The sequence below is a fragment of the Carassius carassius genome, chromosome 39 (genome assembly GCF_963082965.1).
Source record: "Carassius carassius chromosome 39, fCarCar2.1, whole genome shotgun sequence".
NCBI lineage: Eukaryota > Metazoa > Chordata > Actinopteri > Cypriniformes > Cyprinidae > Carassius > Carassius carassius.
In genome coordinates, this window is record NC_081793.1 from 8417281 (window position 1) to 8439243 (window position 21963).

The following is a 21963-nucleotide window of genomic DNA, read 5'->3' on the forward strand; positions in this document are numbered from 1 at the left end:
TCCTTATTTATGAACACTGAAATTACGGAATTAATCGGTTGACACTATTCTATTTGTGATCATTAAAATTATGTTTTCAATCGCATTTGTTTAACACAGTTGAATTTATTTCATTCTGTTCGGTGTGACTTCTGGTGAAACTTGTTTCAAAGGATTGCATCATGTTTAACATGACTTCACATTAAAACCTCAAAATGAATTTTTTTTTTAAAATTGGTTTAACTATTATTGATGTAATAATTATTTTGACTGGTGTGGGTGAAAGTATATGTTATATTTTCTTTATATGCTATCTCAAAAAAATAAAATAATAATAATGGTATATTGAAACAAAAAATTCATTGTACATGTTTCTGCCCATTACATTTTATATATTTTTAATGTGTCTATGAAAACTAGGGGCGGCAGTGGCTCAGTGGTTCATGTAGGTTGTCTACAAACCAGAAGGTTGGTGGTTCGATCCCCGGCTCCACCTGACCAAGTGTCGAGGTGTCCTTGAGCAAGACACCTAACCCCACCTGCTCCCGACGAGCTGGATGGCACCTTGAATGGCAGACACCGCAGTCGGTATGTATGGGTGAATGTGAGGCAAATTGTAAAGCGCTTTGGATGGCCATGTGGTCTGTTGAAAGCGCTATATAAATGCAGTCCATTTACCATGGTTATGTTTAGGTTTGGGGCTATGGTTAAGAATATAAAATATATCTATAAAAACGTAACTATACAAAAAAACATTTATAATATATAAGATTTGTATATTTGTAAGATTTGTCATTTTTTTAATTTCTATAGCTGCAAATATCTATCCAAATTTACAAAGGGTCTTTAAACTTGTAAATGTCACATATTAAAACTTACATATAAACAATGTGACCAGGCTGGGGACTCTAATATTTGTCTGGATCTTAGGGCTCTGGTACTGGTCTTGACTCCAACTCTTGAAGTTACACTGGCTACGTTTACATGCACAATTTTTGGTTCAGTCAGACTGAACTCATCCCTATTGATGAATCTGAATGTAGTGTTTACATGAATGCTAAATAAAGTGATTGGGTTGATGTGCGTGTTTATATATCATAGCTTCAAATCAGAATAGATCTTTTTTTTTTTTTGCATGCGCACACTGCACAAATATAGAGTTTCTCACTGTTTGCACATAATAACCACTCTCCTGCATGGTTTCTTTATTTGATTTTAACAGCAGAATTAATATTTATACATTTATTGATTTGGCTTAAAATGGGTTGCCTGTGGATGAGTATCCAAAACATGGTTGTCCTGCTCCACTTCACAGTTGCCAAGTGAAAGGAGAGTTTTATAATGACAGGACACACATTTATACAACACTTTATTCAAAAGGAAGAGCCGCTCGTCATAAGTCATTACGTTATTTCTGCATCATTGCACATGCACAGTCCTTTCAGTTTCGTGGTTCAATCTAAACGAGTGTTTACATGGACTCTCAATCGTATTAGAAGAGGAATAAACCACCCCCTTCGACCTGATCCAAATTTCGATCAATCTCAATCCGATTACAAATGGATTATTTGGTTGCATGTAAATGTAGCTAATTTAAACTTCCAACAGACAGATTTCACAAAGTTATATGGGTTAGTCAAACAGTTCAAAGAAAATGAAAAACTGAGATGACTTGAAAACGACGAGAACATAAAATAGAATAAATGACAGAGAGGTTTAAAGAAACAGTGAAAGAAAAGATAAAAGTAGTGTGAACCTGTATGATGCAGATGGACAGTCCTTGCTGTACAGAATAAGAGACCATGCAAACAGAAAGAAAAGAGGAAGGACATTAGAGAATGTTAAAGACAGGCAGTACTATACCACGCAGTGTCTCTGAAGTAATGTACTAGATGCTCCACTCCTTTTGCCAGAGTTTGGGCAGTTTGGGAGAGGCAGAGGGAGAGAAACAATAAGGAAAAATCAGTCAATGAAAGATTTAAACAGATCACATGGGCAGAACAGGAAGCTACCTCACTACACAAGTCAAAAAAACACAAAAGCTTTTTTTTTTATTTTACTATTAAAACAAAACAAAACATTGAAACCGAAAAACTGAGCAGCACATAAAGCCATTACTTTGATCTATGACACAAAATTAAACATAAATAAATAAAATAATAATATATGCATTCAGGTCCATGCTCATTAGCATAACTAAAAACAGGCAGAATTTAGTTTCTATCTGGACAGTTTAATCTAAGCACACTGCCAAAGACAGAGACTGAATATGTGTCTTAAAGTCGAAAGGTTGTCATCGCTCTGAGAGATCCCACATTAGATCCCACAGAGCTGTCCTGTGATGTACTACCAGCTCTCTTTCCTAATACCAGTCTCCCACAGCTGCCTTCTGACAGCAGTCATCCTGACTGGACCACAGGTCACATGCACATTCACCAAAAAGGTTTGTGGGTAAAGACTTTTAAGTCAAATTGTGTTTATTAGATGATTAGTCTCCATGATGGCAGCTACTGTATGGTGGCTTGCTTATACAGCTGATCCTTTACTCATCCTCATGTTATTCCAAAAAATAAATGCTTCCAAACCATTTCTTTTTAAACGTTAGGCACAAAAGTAGATGTTTAGCAGAATGTTCAAGTTAAATGAGTACTGGGGCTGTCAAAAGACAAAAAAGCACAATAAAAGTATCACAAAATTAGTCTATATGACTGTAATCTTCTGAAGGCATGCATACAATGTGTTTTATAAGAAACAGAGATAGAAGTTTTTTTTTTAACACTAAATTTACTGAAAATCTGCTATAGCTCTCAAATCACAATTGTATTTGTGTACATTCAAACTTGGTGAGTTTCATCAAGTTACATCATTGGTTTTCATGTCTACTGACCAAGTTTTTTTTTTAACACTAAATTTACTGAAAATCTGCTATAGCTCTCAAATCACAATTGTATTTGTGTACATTCAAACTTGGTGAGTTTCATCAAGTTACATCATTGGTTTTCATGTCTACTGATCAAACATCTTGTGACTAATGGATGCTCTTGTCAAAAACATTTGAGAGCAGCAGATGGCAATATTTCAACAGATAAACACTTATGAACACTGTTCCTTAAAAAAAAACCTATTGTATGATTGAAGGAAAATGGTGGAATGACATAGGGGAGAGTAAATGATGAGTTTAAATTTTTGAGATAACAATTCATTCCCTACACCCTCAGGATCTGACTCACAACTGCATATTTTCAATGAATAAAGATGACAAAACTGGAAGACGTGCCCTATTGAAATCAAACAGCTCATATGTTCTAGGAAGTTCAGTGGAGGGACAAAAACTACAGGAAAAATATTTATTTAATGTGAGTATGATGACTGTCTGGCTTTACAGAGATTCATCATAAGAAATACTATATACAGAAAAAAACTAGAGGTCAGACTCTAAACCAAGCAGAAAGACAGGGGACATAAGGACAGTGAAACTAAAAGGAGTGGAAATGATGGACTAACTCTTCACTAGAATATGATTGGTTGGTGGATTTATGTGCATGACTCAAGGGGGCACAAGGAGGAAGCAGACAGACATGCAGCAAGCACTGGGGCTAGTGCACAGACTGGTTCACTTGGGTAAAGACTCACTCCGTCTGTGATGACGTGGTGCGCATGGCCGCACACTCCCCCGCTGTGAGTGTTGCCAAGAGGAGAGGATAGGGCCAACCAAAATGCCCTGTACAGAGGAAGAGAAAGAGAAAGGCTGATCCCACAGCACCACAGACACACACACACAAACGATACACACAGTTAAATGGTCAATTATCTCTCAGTTCAAAATCTTTTAAAAAGTTGGGGCCACAATTACTCAGTAAGTTTGTTACAGTACATTAATGAAAAATCTGTTCTGTCAAATTAGGGGAATACTAGTCCCACAGGGCCAGACTTTTAATTTTAGCATCCAAGCAAGGTCTACTTTTCAAATGATGACATGTAAAGCCACTAACCATAACTACATTTGTTTTTAAGCAATGTTTAGATGTTTGCAATGTTTAAAACTGGAAATCAGTGATGCCAGCAGATTGGTGCCACTCCTGGTAGAATCCAATCACTAACATCTTGACATCCTCAGCGTAAGTGAGACCTGCTGTATGGCCAATGGCAAGTTGAAAAGTGACAATAAGAACTTCCCATTTTCTGGCCACACCCACGACCATGTCCACGCCGTGGGGATTGTCCTATCCCGCTGAACGGCAACGAGCCTTCTCTGTTGGCAACCTGGATTCTTGGACAGAATCCACACAGCTGCAAGGCACGTTTGTGAAGCTGACCTTCATCTATGCGTAAACGGAAGATGCTTCATCGCAGATAGGGACTCTTTTTACGACAACTTGCTACTTGAGCTCAATCGTATCCTGTGCCATGACCTTGTCATCGTTGCAGGTGATCTCAACATTCAGATCAGCAAGGCAAGCGTTCCATCATGTGATTGGCCAGCACGGTCTCACTCCAACTCGTCATATATTGACGCTTGGTCAGGACACCTTTGAGATGCTTTTTGACGCTCAATGTACCCCTATTAGAGCAATTTTTCAACCACAGGTTGCTCCATTGTTTTTGGTTGTTTGTCTTAATTTAATGGATTTAAATATAAACCATTTTATATAAATTTACACTTTCAATGGAGCACGTAACCCCACCCCTACACTAAACCTGCTCGATACTAAACAATATAAAACATGTAACAGGCAAATAAAAGTACAGTCACAGGTTTTTATCTCAAAAACTAACCATAAAGGGTGCAGATGCTACTGACCATTTCCTGCTTGACTCGAGGCCAGGAACACATACTATCCTCACAAGAGGATCTATAAAGTTAAGTGAAAAGCCCCTGGTGCCCAAGAGGTGTGCAACGAGATTGACTATGTCTCTGTCTCTAAGCAAACCCAAAGACTGGAAAGGTGAACTAGTCAATTGATTAAAGATTTGTTGATTTTGCTGAACGAGACTCAAAGGTCTGAGTCGGTAAAATGATCCGAACTTCCCATCACTAGTGGGTGGAGCTGAGATGTCTGGTACAGAGAATGTGACTGACTCTGTGACACTTGGTTTGCTCGGCACCAGCTACTGAAATGCTGGTATTGTGGCAATACTACTCTCAACAGACAATGTAAACATTTACAGCATACCAATTCTCATTTTGCCTTATTTCAAAAACTTGTTTTATTTTGTTTCAAAAATTTACAATCTCCTATAATGAATGAAAAATAAAACAACACATAGTGTTTAGAATGACAACCAGAGGTTGACAATCAACAATTTCTGAAGGTTAAGCACATCTTTTCACTGACAGTTTATTAAGAAAAAAGTTTTAGGCATTATCTTGTATCCTCTTCATGAAAAGTACCAACTATTATAAACACTAAGGAAATGTATTTACACTCATCACCGCACCCACTGAGCCATTTAGTTTGTCAGACGTCAATATCTTCCTTTGTCTTTGATCTGGGCCCTGTGAGGGGGTCTTTTCTTACAAATAAATGCATTGGTTTTCCCTGTTGTCCATGACCCTGTCAGTACGGAACCACAACACACCAACTGAGATCCATTTAACTAGATGGATTTCCTCCAGATCCAGAAAGAAATGTGTCACATCCTTCACATAATTCTGTTACCAAGACTACTGACAAGACTTTCTTCAGAATCCAATGGCATTACCAGTGGCACTTCTATTAGAACACATTTTGGTACAGAACAAATACAAACTGTTCCATGTGTGGATTTTTCATTATGGTCGACTAACCAAGAGAACCATGCTGGTGAACACACCAACCCTCGAATGGTCACTTTTCAGTTGCTAATATAACTTACAAAAAGAAGTGATTATTAGTAGCGTTCTAGAAACAAGTATATTTTTTGCAATTTGTTGCAATGATGCAGAAATCACAGACCACAGCTTTACAAGGATAGTTCACCCAAAATATCTTCTTTCATGTTTCACAGAAGAAAGAGAGTCTTTCAGATTTAAAAATGACATAAAGGTGAATAAAAGATCTCAGAATTCTCTTTTTTGGATGAAATATGACATTAGGAAAACCCTGCCATTAATATACTCAACAAATTGTGCATCTTTGAATATACACTAAAGAGTCTTCAGTTAGCAAACACAATGCAATTGTCCCTATGTGATGCAGTGTAACATAGGAGTCGGGTCTTTAAAAATAAAGTACCATGTAAACAAGCCCTACCTAATCGATAGTGTTAACAAAAGAAAACACACATTTGCTTAAGTAACCATGTCAACTTTAGTCTTTGAGCTATTTCGTGACTTGTTTTTACAGGTGTCGTACCCAAGTACTCTGCATCGTAGGTTTAATGCTATATCAGGTGAGTTAAACAGCAAATTCACTACATCAGAAAATCCATGCACATGAAGCTGGTTACATGATACAAACATTAATGAAACATGTATTATGTACCCAACACTTTAATGATGAAACTGCCCCTGAACATGTTTTCTATCTCTGCATACAGTATATACTCACATTATGTGCCTTCCACAAGGTTTGAGTATCCTTGTCTTGGTGCTCCAGTGACTCCTTGTTAGCCTCTGACGCCTGCAAGCAGCAGAAATGCATATCCTCTTTTGGAGAAGACTATAAATAGAAATAAAAATAAAATGCTAAAGTAATGCTATATATAGGGTAACACTTTATAATAACTTTCATTAATAAATCATTAACAAACTTTATATAATATTTACTGGATCATTTGTTAATATATGTTCAAAAAGTGTGATATAATGTGTTTGTTAATGTTTGCTAATAAATTTATTAAACATTAGATAATGTTCAAACAAACCATTATTTCATGTAATAAAAACTAAGGCTGCCCTCGACTAAAGATTTGTCTGGTTGACTATAGTAGTTCATTTTAAGCATTAGTCGACTAATCGCATGTTTATTAATTAGCCATTTAAATCATGATAATGAGCCTTTAATTGCCTACATTGCCTAATTAGCGCACACATAAAGCTTGCCACAGCACACCAGCAGAAGCAATGATGATGAATGTGTCAGGGGAAAACAGAAAGATTAAACTGCATTAGCATTTTAATAATCTACTGATAAACTAGAGTTTTCTATTTTCGGCTTCAGATATGAAGTCGGGGACACTGACTGATCATCTCCACAGTAGCCTAGTGGATGCAACTGCATGTAAGTTTTATAGGGATTACATTGTAACAAAGAATATTTGTTTTGTTTTTTCAGATATGAATTGTTTTATTTGAAAGTAGACATTTCACTCTCTATAGATATATTTTTCACGTCTGTAAGGCAATTTTACACTGAGATGGCACAAAGCGCATCCTGTCATTATTTTACAAAAGCAAAATGTTTTGTTGTTATAGAGAGTGCACACAAATAACAGAAGAGGCTTTATGGATTTGAAAGATGCATTACTTTTCTCTGTATGACCAAAATGACAGAGTATTACTATACTATAAATACTATTTTTTATACTAATAAAGTTTTGGTCAACCAAACCTCTTCTCATCAACTAAAGGTTAGTCTACTATAAAGGGGCAGCCCTAGTTAAAATGCTTACAAAAGTCATCAAACTTTTAGTTCCAAATGAAAAAAAAAAATGTGTTGTCCCTGTTTATTTATGGTTCAAGGAATATCCTGTTCAGTGATATACTGAAGAGTATTATACAGAGTTATATAGAGTATTATAAACTTTTTTTCTTTTGCACCAAAATGACAATCTGTTACGTATTTGTTACAGAAAGCTTGTTACATTAGCCAAAAGTGCAAACCCATAAAGATAGATAATTAGTCATCTTTTATAAACATTTAAAAATTAGGAATAGTTTAAACTTTTGGCTACTGCAAAAACATGAACAATTGATTAATAAATGATTAGTAAAGATGAGTGAATAGGGTAAATTCAGGTCTTTCAGGAACACATTTTGCCATTGAGATGACTGCATGTAAAGGTACTAATGATTAGTAAACATGATAAACATTTGCAAATTATGAATAGTTTCCATTGTATACTGCAAAAACATGAACAAATAATTATTTTTATTATTATTTGATTATTTTAAGATGTGTAAATAGAAGTTTACACAACAAACAAAGACCAACAAATGAAGATCACACATATATATATATATATACATACATATATATATATATATATATATATATATATATATATATATATATATATATATATATATATATATATATATATATATAGGCCTAAAATTATCTTCAATTTTTAGAGAACTAAAATATGAGAGAGCTAAAAACGATGAGCAAAAAATAGTTGATGCATGCAATAATCAGTTCAACACTAATTGTTTCAAGACAGATTCAATAACATTTAGTAACAACATGATTTTATTGTTACTACTTAATTTACAGTCTCTTCACAAGTTCTTTACTTACCATAGCACATCTCAGTAGTCTAAAATATCATACTAATAATCTACTATTTCACCAATTTTCACCAAGAACTGCAGAGTGATTTTTTCTACAGTGACTTTAGACTGGTGTCTTTGTGCATTTTGGTTGATGTTTGAAGTCAGTTCAATTAAGCAAATATTTAGACTATAATACGTACAAGCTGCTGGGAAAGTTCAGCAATCATCCTGTCTTTGCTTCTGAGCTCATTTCTCAGCTCTTGAACTTCTTTCAGGAGCAGTGCCACCTAGAAAATAACAGAAGACTAAATAAACCTCTATCTTTTTTGCTCAATCAGAAGCTTTTTGCTTAGTCATATCCGATCAGTTATTAGCCTAACATGATAATTTAATGTTATTATTTGTTTTTGTTTTGAGGTGAGTTGGCTCTGCTGTTGGTAAATTAATCTCAAATCAGGTTTATAGCATCATGTTGGCTTGAATGACTTTGCCCAATCAGATGTCCCAAGTCTCATAAGCATGACCTAACTGTTACAAACAATGTTTCAAAGGTTATCATTAACTTATACACATTGTTGTTCATTTAAATAAAGCAAAAAATAAAAAATAAAAACAACACTTTCATAATAAAATAAAAAATATTCAGTGCTAAATATGCAGAAAAGTTAATGTGCTAATCTCCATCTAAAACAACTTTATTAAATAATAACTCTCATTATTACATATTGAGAGAGTTAAAAATTGGATTACACATTGTGAAAAAAAAGAAACAGTGACCAGATAAAATACATTCCTTTCTAAAATGAAAACATTTTAATATAAATATTTGTTAATGAAAGCATACAGTATGTCCATTTGACAATTATCTTTCTCCATGTGTTTCAAAATAATAATAATTATAATAATAATTGGTCCCCTTTATATTAGGTGTTTAACTACTTTGTATACCGTTTTATTGTGTACAGCTTATTATCTTGTTTTGCAAATCACTCTTCTATTGCTTCAATTGACATGGGATACAGGAAAGGTTAAGGACAGCTTTAGTTTTATAGTCAGGATTAAGAGTAGATTACAGGGTAAAAAAATGGTTCAAAAGTGTAATTACATGCAGACATTTTAAAATTTTAAGTACAATATAAAAACATAAAAACATGTATGCATGTAATAAGTACTTTGTATCAAATTATTAATGCCAATGTTAGTACATTATAGGTAAAAACAATATAAAGTGGGTCCAACTCTTTTCTTTTCTTTTCTTTTTCTTTTTTTTTTTCCTGAAACTCTGAATTAATGTGACAGAGTCAGGTCTTTCAAAAAACTAAGCAGCATCTCACAAGAACCAGGTATAAAAAAGATTCATACCACATAATTATATTGGATCCCACTTTATATTAAGTGGCCTTAACTACTATTTACATTTTAATTAATCATTTGGTACCATGCACTTTCTGTGTACATGCATGTTTTTACATTGTACTTATATTTTAAAAACACCAGCATGTAATTACATCTGTAATTAATTTCTAAAACTACATTTAAAATGACACTGTTGACCCAGCTTTAAACCTACCCATACCACCAAATCTGTCCCTGTCCTTACTCGTATCTCACCTCAATAGCAGCAAAACTGTTTTGCAATACAATGTGAACACAATAAGTACATTGTACTTACTTTTTTGATGTAAGTACATAAAGTTAATGCCACTTAATATAAAGTGGGACCTTTTCATATTTTCTCTTATAAATTGAATAAGAAGTACTGCTTTGCATTTCTATGTATGAAAAGATTATATTACAGAACTAGATGAACCTGGAAAATTATTATTATGCTCAAAAATGTAAATATGAAATATGGCTTCAAAAACGTATGGTTACCCTTTTGCAAACCCCACTTGAAAAAGTATATAAGATATAAGAGATATAAGAAAGAACAAGAACTTTAAATAAGACCGTAACAAGATTTTACCTTCTGATCAAATAAAGATTGGTCATTGGATTGTGGGGTATGAGGCTCTAAAGTATCTTCAGCTGAACCATCTGTCTCCATCTAAAACAAACCACATACCAAAATCAATCTTGCAGTTCTACAGTTGAGCCATATGTTATATTGTTAGAGTTCCTCAGGGTATAGAGATGGTTACACTTTTTTTGCCCCACTGACTGCCATTTGTTTGTATGTGAATAATTGAAGACCAGAAATACAAACTAATACAAAGTTCTGCATTCAGCTGAGTACAAAAGTTCTAGTTAGGTGCACTCTTACCTGCATCTCTGCACCCCTGAACTAGACACTGTGACACAGAATAGCAAACCAGCCAGATGTTAACAAGAGTAGGATATACTGTAGCTCCATTATACGCATTTACTCTGAAAGCAGTTTTATCATTGGAGACACAGTGTCATTGTGCTGCTGGCTGCTACTAGTCATTCTACACTCCCTTTGGTAGAATCTTTACCTCTTGACCTTACTACTCAGTTGCAAGTCCTTGAAAGTTTTAAAACTTTGAACCCAATGGTAACTGTTGCATCAAATCACCAACTTCACCAATGAGTGTAAATGTCCTTTGGATAGCATGCAGATCCATGCCCTAGCAATTAGCACACATGCTCCGGCATACTGTGATGCTTGCTTCATTTGTCAGCCCCTTTACCCAATGATTTTCTCACCAATTATTTCCTTTCTTCTCTCTAATATCCTCTCATTTCAAGTCAACGTGAAATCATAAGGCCAAAAAATACATGTATGCATACATTTTTTATCTACCAATAAAAGAGACACAAACAGTCCATTATTACTGTGTTTCATTGTAATGCATCTCTTGAGAGAAAAGTTAATCAATCATATAGTATACATAGAGTATAGCACTGACTGCCAATATCGTCACAGCTCAAGATCATCTCCCTCTCTTCTCAAAAAAAAAGAGAGAGAGAGAGAGAAATCTGGATCTTTTAAAAATTATTTAAAAGTGGAGTGCATCAGAATAGAAAAAAAAAATAAGAGTTGACACATCATCTTAAAAATGCAGTGTTTGTGGACCAATACCCTGAATAAACACAGTCAGATGTTACATCTGCATTTGTACATAGACCAATAAGTACTACATATTGGCGTTTCTCAGTTTTAGAATGCTGACATTCAAACAGTTGCTAGTTACTAAACTTATAACTTAACCTCGATAATTGACTAGTAGGTTGTTGGACAGTGTTCATATTACACCAAAGCTTTCAGAAAAGCAAGTCTATGAATACAGCTCATAGAAAGCGCTTCCCAGTATCATAAAAATTTGACTTAAAAATGTGTTGAAAAATGCAAGACATTGGGAGAGGAATGGAGAAAAAAAAAACAAGGTAATAAGACACAAGTCAAACTTCTTTAAACTTGAGAGCCATGTTTTATAATGTTGTTTCATGTGTGAGACACTACAGTCAAATGCATCCACGTGTTTACATAGAAAAAATAATGTAAATGCAGCACAGTGGAACAACCTGTCAAGAACTATTACTGCTTGACTGATATCTCATGTTTGGATGATGGTGACAGGCTGAAAGATGCTGTAATTTTCTTAATTTTTTACAAAGCATTTAATACTACGACTGATGTTTTGTTATTTTGACAAACTGAAAGTCTTTGGCTAAGAAATATTAAGCATTTTTCTTTTTTTCTTTTATTTCTGAACATATGTTTAAGACAAGTTTGTACAATATTTGCCTACATAATTCATGTATCTTTTCAAAAGTGAATTTGCTTTACATTTAAACAGTGTCAACCACTTTCATGTGTGGTGCACTTGGAATTGGTTTTGCAAGTTTTTAATAAAGCGAATGTTCCTTGAATCATGGTTTAGTTACATTTTAAGTTGACAAGTTAAACAGGTAGCCTGGCTTTTTCTTGAAGCATTGTCTTGTTGCTATTTGCAATAACTGCACTAATTTAAATGGTTAGCTAGGCATGGTTAGCTAATGTCACGGTTGGTAAACCGTGATCTCTGGGTTTTGCACTTTGTGGGTGAAGTCTGTGTGTTACGCGTCAGCACTGATTAGTTTGTTGGCGTCTCCGTTAATTGTCATCAGCAACAGCTGTCACTCATTACTCATCCCTATATATTGGCTTGTCTAGCATCTTGTGTTCGTGACAGCGTTGTTTCATGTTTGTGACCTATGCGCTCTCACCCAAACATGGAAGCAGCGAGCACCACTTCACTGTCTGAATTCATTCACCACAGCGTCAACCGCATGGATCAGCAGCAGTAGAGCATCGTGAACACCGGACGTGCTATCCAGGCGCTAGTGACACAGGTGTCCGAGCTCACCCAGCTGATTCATCAACTCACCTCTCCCACTGCGCCCACCGCACCGCCTGCGCCACCCGTCCCCCGGGAGACCTCCCAGGACCACTTCCGTCCAGAGACGCGACTTCCGGTGCCAGAGAGTTACTCCGGTGAGCCAAACTTTTGCAAGACTTTCCTTAACAAATGTTCCATGCATTTTGCATTGCAACCCCGCACCTTCGCGACAGAGGAGTCCAAGGTTGCGTTTGCTCTTGCCCTACTCTCTGGCAGAGCCGCCTTATGGGGGACGGTGGTGTGGGAGAATCAACATCCCTGTTGCGCCTCGTTCCACTCCCTCTCCGAAGAGATGAAACGGGTCTTCGATCGAGCCGCGGCCGGCAGGGAGGCTGCTCACCAGCTCTCGGACCTTAAACAAGGAAAATCATCAGTGGCGGACTATTCCATTCAGTTCCACACCCTGCGGCCGCGTGTCAGTGGAACGAGGCAGCGCAGTGGGATCGTTTCCTGCATGGGCTGGCTGACAGTGTTCAGAAGGAAATCTACCTCCTCGAGCTGCCCCCAACGCTCAACGGCCTAATCGACCTGGCACTCCGGGTGGACGCTCGGATTAACCGCCTGGGTAGACAAGTCAGTCCTACACGCCATTATGTCTCTCCGGAAAGGGGCCGCTCGAGTCGAGAGAACATGGTCGGTCCAGTCTATGATCACGAACCCATGCAGGTGGGTAGAGCTCGGCTTTCCCGCAGGGAGAGAGAGCGGCGGAGGTCGCAACGACTATGCTTATATTGCGGTGGCTCGGAGCATTCCATCCATTCCTGCCCGGTAAAAAGAGCCAGCCCGGTAGTAAGTTTGAGGCTACTATCGGGTGGGATCTCCGCCGGGAAGTCCTCAACCACATCATCGACTCTCCTTCCGGTGAAACTGCGGTGGGAGAACCACACTCACGACTGGCACGCCCTTCTGGACTCTGGGGCCTAAGGTAATTTCATTGACTCTCTCCTTGCACGTCACCTGAACCTTCCAGTCCTTCCTGTGTCCATCCCATCCATGTCACCGCACTCAATGGTCAGGAACTGCCACACGTCACCCACTACACTGAACCCATAACTCTGCTCACCTCAGGCAACCACAGTGAAACCATATCCTTTTACCTCATGGACTCCCCTGTAGCTCCCATTGTTTTAGGTCACCCCTGGTTAATCAAACATAATCCATGAGTGGATTGGGGTTCCAACACAGTCACCTTGTGGAGTGAAAGTTGTCATGAGTCTTGTCTGGTTTCTGCTTGTCCTGTTGTGCCTGTTTCTGTCTTTCAGAAAGAGACCATGGTGTTATCAAACGTGCCCACAGATTACTTGGACCTGAAGGAGGTGTTCAGTAAGTCCCGTGCTGCTTCTCTTCCTCCGCATCGTCCCTACGACTTTGCTATAGATTTAGTGCCAGGTAAGTCTCCGTCTAAAGGCAAGCTTTACTCTCTTTCTATTCCGGAGAGGGAGGCCATGGAGAAATAAATTTCTGATTCCTTGGCATCCAGGTTCATTCGCCCCTCCTCTTCTCCAGCGGGGGCGGGATTCTTTTTTGTGGGTAAGAAGGATGGTTCTTTGCGTCCTTGTATTGACTACCGAGAGCTGAACAACATCACAATAAAGAACACCTATTCGTTACCATTGATGTCTTCAGCTTCCAAGAGGTTACAGGGAGCTTCCGTATTCACAAAATTGGATTTACATAACGTCTCGTCCAAGGGAATACGTATGGATCCTGACAAAGTTAAGGCTGTGATAGATTGGCCATCTCCAGATTCCCGTAAGGCCCTACAGCGGTTTCTGGGGTTTGCCAATTTTTTCGCCGTTTCATTCGTAATTTCAGCCAACTAGTCTCACCTCTGACGGCCTTGACCTCCCCCAGTACTCCGTTCAGGTGGTCGGAGGCAGCCGAGACTGCATTTACCAACCTCAAGAGCCGCTTCGTTTCGGCTCCCATCCTTGTAGCCCCTGATCCCACACGGCAGTTTGTAGTGGAGGTCGACGCATAAGATGCATCCCTGCGCGTTTTTCTCTCATCGTTTATCTCCTGCTGAATGCAATTATGACATTGTAACAGAGAATTGTTGGCCGTCAAATTAGCTTTAGATGAGTGGCGTCACTGGTTGGAAGGGTTAGGGGTACCTTTCATTGTTTGGACCGATCACAAGAATTTAGATTACATTAGAACTGCCAAAAGACTCAATTCCAGACAGGCTCGGTGGGCACTTTTTTTCGGTCGTTTTGATTTTACTCTGTCGTACCGCCCGGGTTCCAAGAATGTCAAACCCGATTCTTTGTCACGTCTTTTTGATCCCTCCGCCCACCCAGTGACTCCCGAGTGTATTTTACCTGAGAAAATAGTTGTCTCAGCACTCGTATGGGAGGTCGAATCGAAGGTCAAGACGGCCTTAGAAGGGGTAACGCCTCCGCCCGGTTGCCCACCGAATCGTTTATTTGTGCTGGAAGAGTTACGGTCCGAAGTTATTCAGTGGGGTCACTGCTCTAACGTTGCTTGTCATCCAGGGATAAGCTGAACCAAGGGGTTAGTTAAACAACGATTCTGGTGGCCACTTTTGGCTCGTGACGTCCACGATTTTGTTTTGGCTTGCTCAGTTTGCGCCAGTGGTAAGTCGTTTAACCGGCCTCCTGATGGGCTTCTTCAACCGCTGTCTCTCCCTTCGAGACCCTGGTCACATATCATACTAGATTTTGTTACCGCCCTCCCGCCCTCTAATGGCATGACAGTCGTTTTGACAATAGTGGACCGGTTCTCGAAGGCGGCACATTTCATTCCCTTGCCCAAATTACCTACAGCCAAGGAGACAGCGGTCACGGTCCTAGATCACATCTTTCGGTTACATGGCCTCCTGGTAGACGTGGTTTCTGACAGGGGATCCCAATTCATATCCAAATTTTGGAAGGAATTTTGTAAATTGCTAGGAGCGATGGTTAGTCTGTCTTCGGGTTATCATTCCCAGAGTAACGGGCAGTCTGAGCGAGCCAACCAAGATTTAGAGAGAACGTTGCGATGTTTGGTCTCCAAGAATCCATCTTTCTGGAGCCAGCAACTCTCTATGGTGGAGTATGCTCACAATTCGTTACCAGTGTCAGCCACGGGCCTCTCTCCATTTCAGTGCAGCTTAGGTTACCAGCCACCAGCTTATCCTAGTCTGGAATCGGAAGTTGCGGTCCCCTCCGCTCACGCATTTGTCCAGAGGTGCCACCGCACCTGGATCAGAGCCCGCGAGACTCTGCTCCGGATGCGGGAGCAGATAATATTCACATATTAATCCGCCTACCCCGGTTCCCCCTGCCGCCGCGTCTCGTAGATGGGGAACTGACATATGCGGTTAATCGTATTCTGGACTCGAGACGGAGGGGACGAGGATTCCAGTACTTGGTGGACTGGGAAGGTTACGGTCCGGAGGAGAGGAGTTGGGTACCTGCTAGGGACATACTGGATCACTCCCTTATTGATGATTACAATCAGCAGGTAGGCCCTTCTGGGAACTCCATGAGGCGTTCTTAGAGGGGGGGGGGGGGGGGGGGTACTGTCACGGCTGGTAAACCGTGATCTCTGGGTTTTGCACTTTGTGGGTGAAGTCTGTGTGTTACGCGTCAGCACTGATTAGTTTGTGGGCGTCTGCATTAATTGTCATCAGCAACAGCTGTCACTCATTACTCATCCCTCTATATTGGCTTGTCTAGTGTCTTGTGTTCGTGAGAGCATTGTTTCATGTTTGTGACCTATGCTTTGCTTTCTTGTGTGTTTTTGCATTGGATGTCCATGTTTCCCCGGAACCCCGTCCACTCTACGCAACCCACCACCAAGCAACACCACTTACCTTCGGCTCACTTCCCCGCAGTTCCTGTGTCACCCTCTCCTGCTGCCAACTCACCTCCGCCTTCCGGATTCATCATTCTTCACCACCATCTTGGACTGTGCATTCCTCCCAGCGTTATTTGTGTCTCAGTATTGTATTGTTTCATTGTCTTCATTAAATCTCATTAATCTCGCACTTGCTTCCTGCCACTCCTTCACCCAGTCGTTACAGCTAACCCCTCCTCTTCCTAATTTTTAAAGATGACAAGAGAGACTATGACTGAAATTCAGGGGTCTTGGTTGCTTATGTGCAAACACTTGTTAGACTACCAGTCAACCATTGGAGTTAACCCTTGTTAATACTGCTTTTACTGGAGCATACAAAAGAGTACGGCTTGTCATTGTATATTGACTGCTCCTGTCATCACATTTTTAATTGCTCAAAAAATAAAGCAGCAGCAATCCAATATTTTTCTCTATAATAACAGGGGACCATTATCTTGTTTAGAATCAAACCAATTATCACCCATTGAAAAATAAAATAAAATAAAAAAAAAGATTTTGTTTTTCTGTCTTGCCGCAGATCATATAAAGAAATCGTTGCTGTAGACACATATTGATATTTTGTCAGCAAAGAAAAATAATTGTGCTGGGGGAATGATGTTTTGTTATTTTTTTCTTTCTTTTTTATATTGCATGAAAATTGCATTTCTGAACACAACATACATTACAGCATACATCCAAAACCACCGAGAAAGATATTATTTGTGCATTCCTGAAAAATTATGAGGGTAAGATATGAGTCGCATTACACTTGCATTAATTTGGAGCATGATTTGACTCAAGTTAATCACAGCAGCCAAATAAATGTGCTGAAAACGTGCTTGCTCTATTCTTTTTCTATTCTATCTGTTTTTATTTATTTATTATATTACATAAAAGCCCTTGCTACGTGTACTGTGTTTACGCTAACTGAGACTTGTTATAGCACTTGTATATCATTGCTCTTTTGTTGATTATGATTGCTTCCATTGTCCTCATTTGTAAGTCGCTTTGGATAAAAGTGTGTGCTTAATGACTAAATGTAAATGCTAATGTAATGAAAATTAAAAGTAGTTGATCAAATAAGTTACAGTACGATACAGCACACTGGAAAAGATTTAATTGCAATTAAATTTGGGAAAGTTTAAATGATCTTATCTTAACTTTCCCATTAAATTAAGATAATATTAGCAGAATTGACAATAATTATAATGAAATAACATAACGACTATGTATGTACTTCTGTTCCCTTGCGATGTTACACTTAAGGAGACATAAAGTTATTTGCATTATAGTGTTTACTTAGACAAAACAATAAGTTCACTTGAATGTGAGGTGTAAAGATCATGACTTGCTTCTCACACTGTGATTACTAGGTAGTGAAATTTTGGTAAATAATTCTGTTTTAAAGCACATGACTATCATCTTGTGTTTATCTAGACTTCACTGTAAACACTACTGAAATCAGATTGTACTGCCCCTAGCTTCCACAATGTCAGCTGTGTTTTGATTGACACTGTGTGTTAACCATGTTTTGGCATTTTGCCAATTAGAACAAGAAAAGAGTTGAAAACCTGGTTGGTATAAGCTATTTTTGACAAAGTAATATTATCAACCAAGGATGTATTATGTTCAACAATTTTAACTAAACCAAGCCAAATTGTTTATGCTTGTAAACCTGCTCTCTTACAGTGTTGTCATTTCCACTTACTGTACATAGTAATACCATAAGAATCTCTGGGCTTGTTTATTTTCCAATTTATGCAGTTAATAAAGTAGAAAATTGCTTTTGTTTTGCTATTTTTCCTAGCAAGATCTGGCAACACTATCTCTTTAGACGGACTTGCCTGTAACTTTCTAGGAAGCCATGAACACCTTGATTAGCTGAGTTTCTGATGTTATTGTTTATCTCTGGTTTTCACTGTGCTACCGCTTGCACAGGTACTGACTGCTGACCTAATTTGTTCACCTGCCGTGCATGTACGACCAAAATAAAAAATGCACTAGGTAAATAAGTTTATTTGCACACCGACATGGTTGACAGCTGTGAAAGAACAAACATCTTTTTATATTGGCAAGCTGTAATACTGTATTGAATTTTCATTCGTACTGAAATCATAAATCTAGGCTATCCACTGCTAGATTTAGAGCAAGATGAAAAACTGTGACATTTCATTAATTAATGCACTTCACTTGGCAACACTAAAACTGGGCAGCACATATACTTACTTGCTGGCAACCCACCAAAATAAAGTTTAGGTTTGAAAATGATTACAATTAATAAAAATACTGAAAGAAAAAAGAAACAGAAGAAAATGACAATTTACACTATATTTTTAGGTGTACCATAAAATAAGTGTATTTTTATTTATCAATCATTTTTATTTTAAAATATTACAGTATCACTGCACTTTATTTATAATTTTGTTTATGATTTAAATAAATAAATTGCAATAAAGTGCAGTGTGAGCAACAAACCAAGTCTCCAGGTGCTCTCATGAGAACCAGCCTTAAAACCCTTTGTGCATCCCAGGTTATATATCCAAAGCATTCATTTGTGTCTGACCTGAAACAGAGTCTTCAGTTGAAGCAGCTGTTCTTTGACAGAAGAGCAGTCTTGAGCCATGTGTTTCAGAGTCAACTCATCCAGTGTCACATGGTTTGACCCTGACCTCTCCAGTCCCTGTTCCTTACGCCGATCAAAAGACTGCAAAATTCCACTTCTGTAGGTCAGACAGAAAGTAAGCAATGAAAAATGTCATAAAGACAGTTTAAAACTGCCTTCAGAATGTGGGTATTCTTTCTAAAATATATATATATATATATATATATATATATATATATATATATATATATATATATATATATATATATATATATATATATATATTTGCTTATCTTCTTTAGGTTAGATTTAGCCTCAGATGGCTTTATGTCAGCCCACTCACAATCTGTTTACAGCTACTGTATCTGCTGCTTTCCAGATCATTGGAAAAGTTCTGCAAAATGATATTATGTTGATTCTTGCTGATGAATATGCTGACTATGTGATGCAAACTTCAAAATGTATTAGTCATACATTATGGTAAAAGTGTTTTGTGGTCATAACATAGGAGCTATGCAAAAAAAATATGTCTTTGTTGTGTAAACATAGTTGGTGTGAAAAGGGGAAAAAAAAAAGTTGGTGGTGTTTTACTACAACTAGTGTTCATTTCAACTGGAAACTGCATTGAATTGTTTATGTAGGTATGTTTTCAGAGTTTTATAAAAATGTAGGTAAAGGCACATTTTTCCAATCCCTAAACAGTAAACTTTGCACCAATAAAAAAAAGGTGTAAAGTTGACCAGATTTTATGCTAAACACATTAGTCCAGGGGACTAAGGGTTGCACTAACCTAAAAAAAAAATATGACAATGTATTGCTCTTACACACTGCAATGAGCACTGACAAAATATACAATAATTTCACCAAATGTCAAAATGCATGAACAAAAAGGTCACCTGTTTTCACAGTGGAACTGATCATGCCTGCCCCAGTACTGCTGTCGTCTCCTCCTCTGAGTTGGCCAGCTATCTTTTTCAGAGCATTCATAAGGTGACGTCCCATCAGTGTCTACAACAGATAAGTATATCAAGAACTAGTTTGTGAGAGTTTTTTGAGGTTGCTTACTGGCCCATGTCAAACTGCCCTCTCTGTGATATTCAGGTATCTAAATATGTATTATGTCCTTCCTGTAATACAAGACTAAGGCATTTATTTGACTGTTTTATCATTAACCAAGTAAAAGTCTAAGGCAACATTCATAATGACAAACAGCAGTATAAATAAGACATTCTGTAAGGAAATACTGTACTCTATGGTAATTTTTTTATTTTTTTTATTTAATGGAAGTCGATGGGAACCATTAACTGTTTGTTCACCCATATTCTTCAAAATATCTTCTTTTAAGAAATGCATACAGGTTTGGAACAACTTGTGGGTGAGTAAATTATGACCGAATTTTTCATTTCTGGCTAAACTATCCCTTTAAGCAGAAGATAAGGACAGATCCACAAGTGAATTTATACTCCTGCACGGTCAGAGCTTCTGCCAGCTCTGTATTCATTATTCAGATACTGCAGAAAAAAGGCTCTAGTAAAAGCTCACAACTGAGCATAATATCTAAAGCTCCACTTGAGAATGACATCAAACTCTGTCTCTCCCTCATATAAAGATATCACAGTGATGGCATAGAGCGGTGTACGGTAAAACATTTGTTGAGAACTTGCTGTAAAAGTATTGAATCAGTTTCCTTTAATTACATGCACTTAATTTAACATTATAAAAATCAGATTTTTTTATACTGTGGTGAAGAAATGTCCCTTTACAGGAGATGTCTGAAATGGTTTAAACAATGTTCTTCAGAACCATAAACAATTATTCCTCATGCAGCTGTGAAACAGTCCTTAGGACACAAAAAGTTTACAGGCCCTAGACAATGAAGGTCACAGTTATAATAGGACATTAATGAGACTACCTCTAAAAATCAGGGAGACTGGAAGGACAACTGCTCATTCTTGCACACATGTAACACTGTGTGCCCCCAGATCTGATCAAGAACCTGCAAGTGGCTTTGGTGGTAGAGTGGGGTAACATCTCACAGCAAGAACTGGCAAATCTGGTTCAGCTCATGAGATGTGCTCTATTGCCTAAAGCAGCTGGTGACCAAACAAGCTCATCACTGCGTCCCTTTGTTCAGGAACTCGTTATTCAATTTCTATACATCCTATGCCTGTGAAATTTGTTCAGTTTATGTCTTGTTTAACGGTAGCACTTTCTATGAAGCCTGTATTTATAACACATTATAAAGATATCATTAAGTAATTAAAATGACTGAGTAATGCATTATTTATAAAAAAAAAAAAATTCTCATAAATAATTATAACAATTATAATACATTATAAAATGTACTTATTTGTGGTTATAACTTTTATGAGTATGATTATTTACAACATGCAATGAACAACGTTTTAAATCCACTTAATTTATAATATGAATCTCATATATTGACGTTATTTATTTAAGACCTGCACAGTATCTTAAAATATGGTTAAATATGGTTAAAAGAAAATGTGCCATTTTACACATTCAGATACCTGATCTAATGGCTGTTTAATTTAAAAAAATATATAACTTTTTTATTAATTTTATATAATAAATTATTGTTGTTGTCATTGTTGTTGTTATTATTTATAAGTTGTCTTTGTCTGCTTTAAGTAAAGTAACAAGTTAACAATGACAAGATTACATTATAACTATGGGAAATATAATCCATTGTGAGTAAAGTGGATGCATTGTGTTCGTCGTGTATTTTAAATCATCATAATCTTAAAAGCTATAACAAATAA

At 37.5% G+C, this 21963-nt stretch overlaps 1 protein-coding gene across 3 annotated transcripts in view; it reads right to left on the reverse strand.

The window, feature by feature from the left end:
• The window catches only part of LOC132121323 (serine-rich coiled-coil domain-containing protein 2-like), a 72632-nt gene that overhangs the window by 11257 nt on the left and 39412 nt on the right, over positions 1–21963 (reverse strand). The window contains exons 5-11 of one of the 3 annotated variants that reach the window (XM_059530617.1): positions 20077–20188; positions 19142–19298; positions 10362–10442; positions 8596–8682; positions 6510–6620; positions 3613–3700; positions 1843–1882 (exon numbers count right to left, since the gene is read on the reverse strand). In XM_059530617.1, the coding sequence (XP_059386600.1) occupies positions 1843–1882; positions 3613–3700; positions 6510–6620; positions 8596–8682; positions 10362–10442; positions 19142–19298; positions 20077–20188 (676 nt within the window). The remainder of the gene's footprint in view (positions 1–1842; positions 1883–3612; positions 3701–6509; positions 6621–8595; positions 8683–10361; positions 10443–19141; positions 19299–20076; positions 20189–21963) is intronic. The other 2 variants (XM_059530619.1, XM_059530616.1) reach the window with 2 other exon arrangements.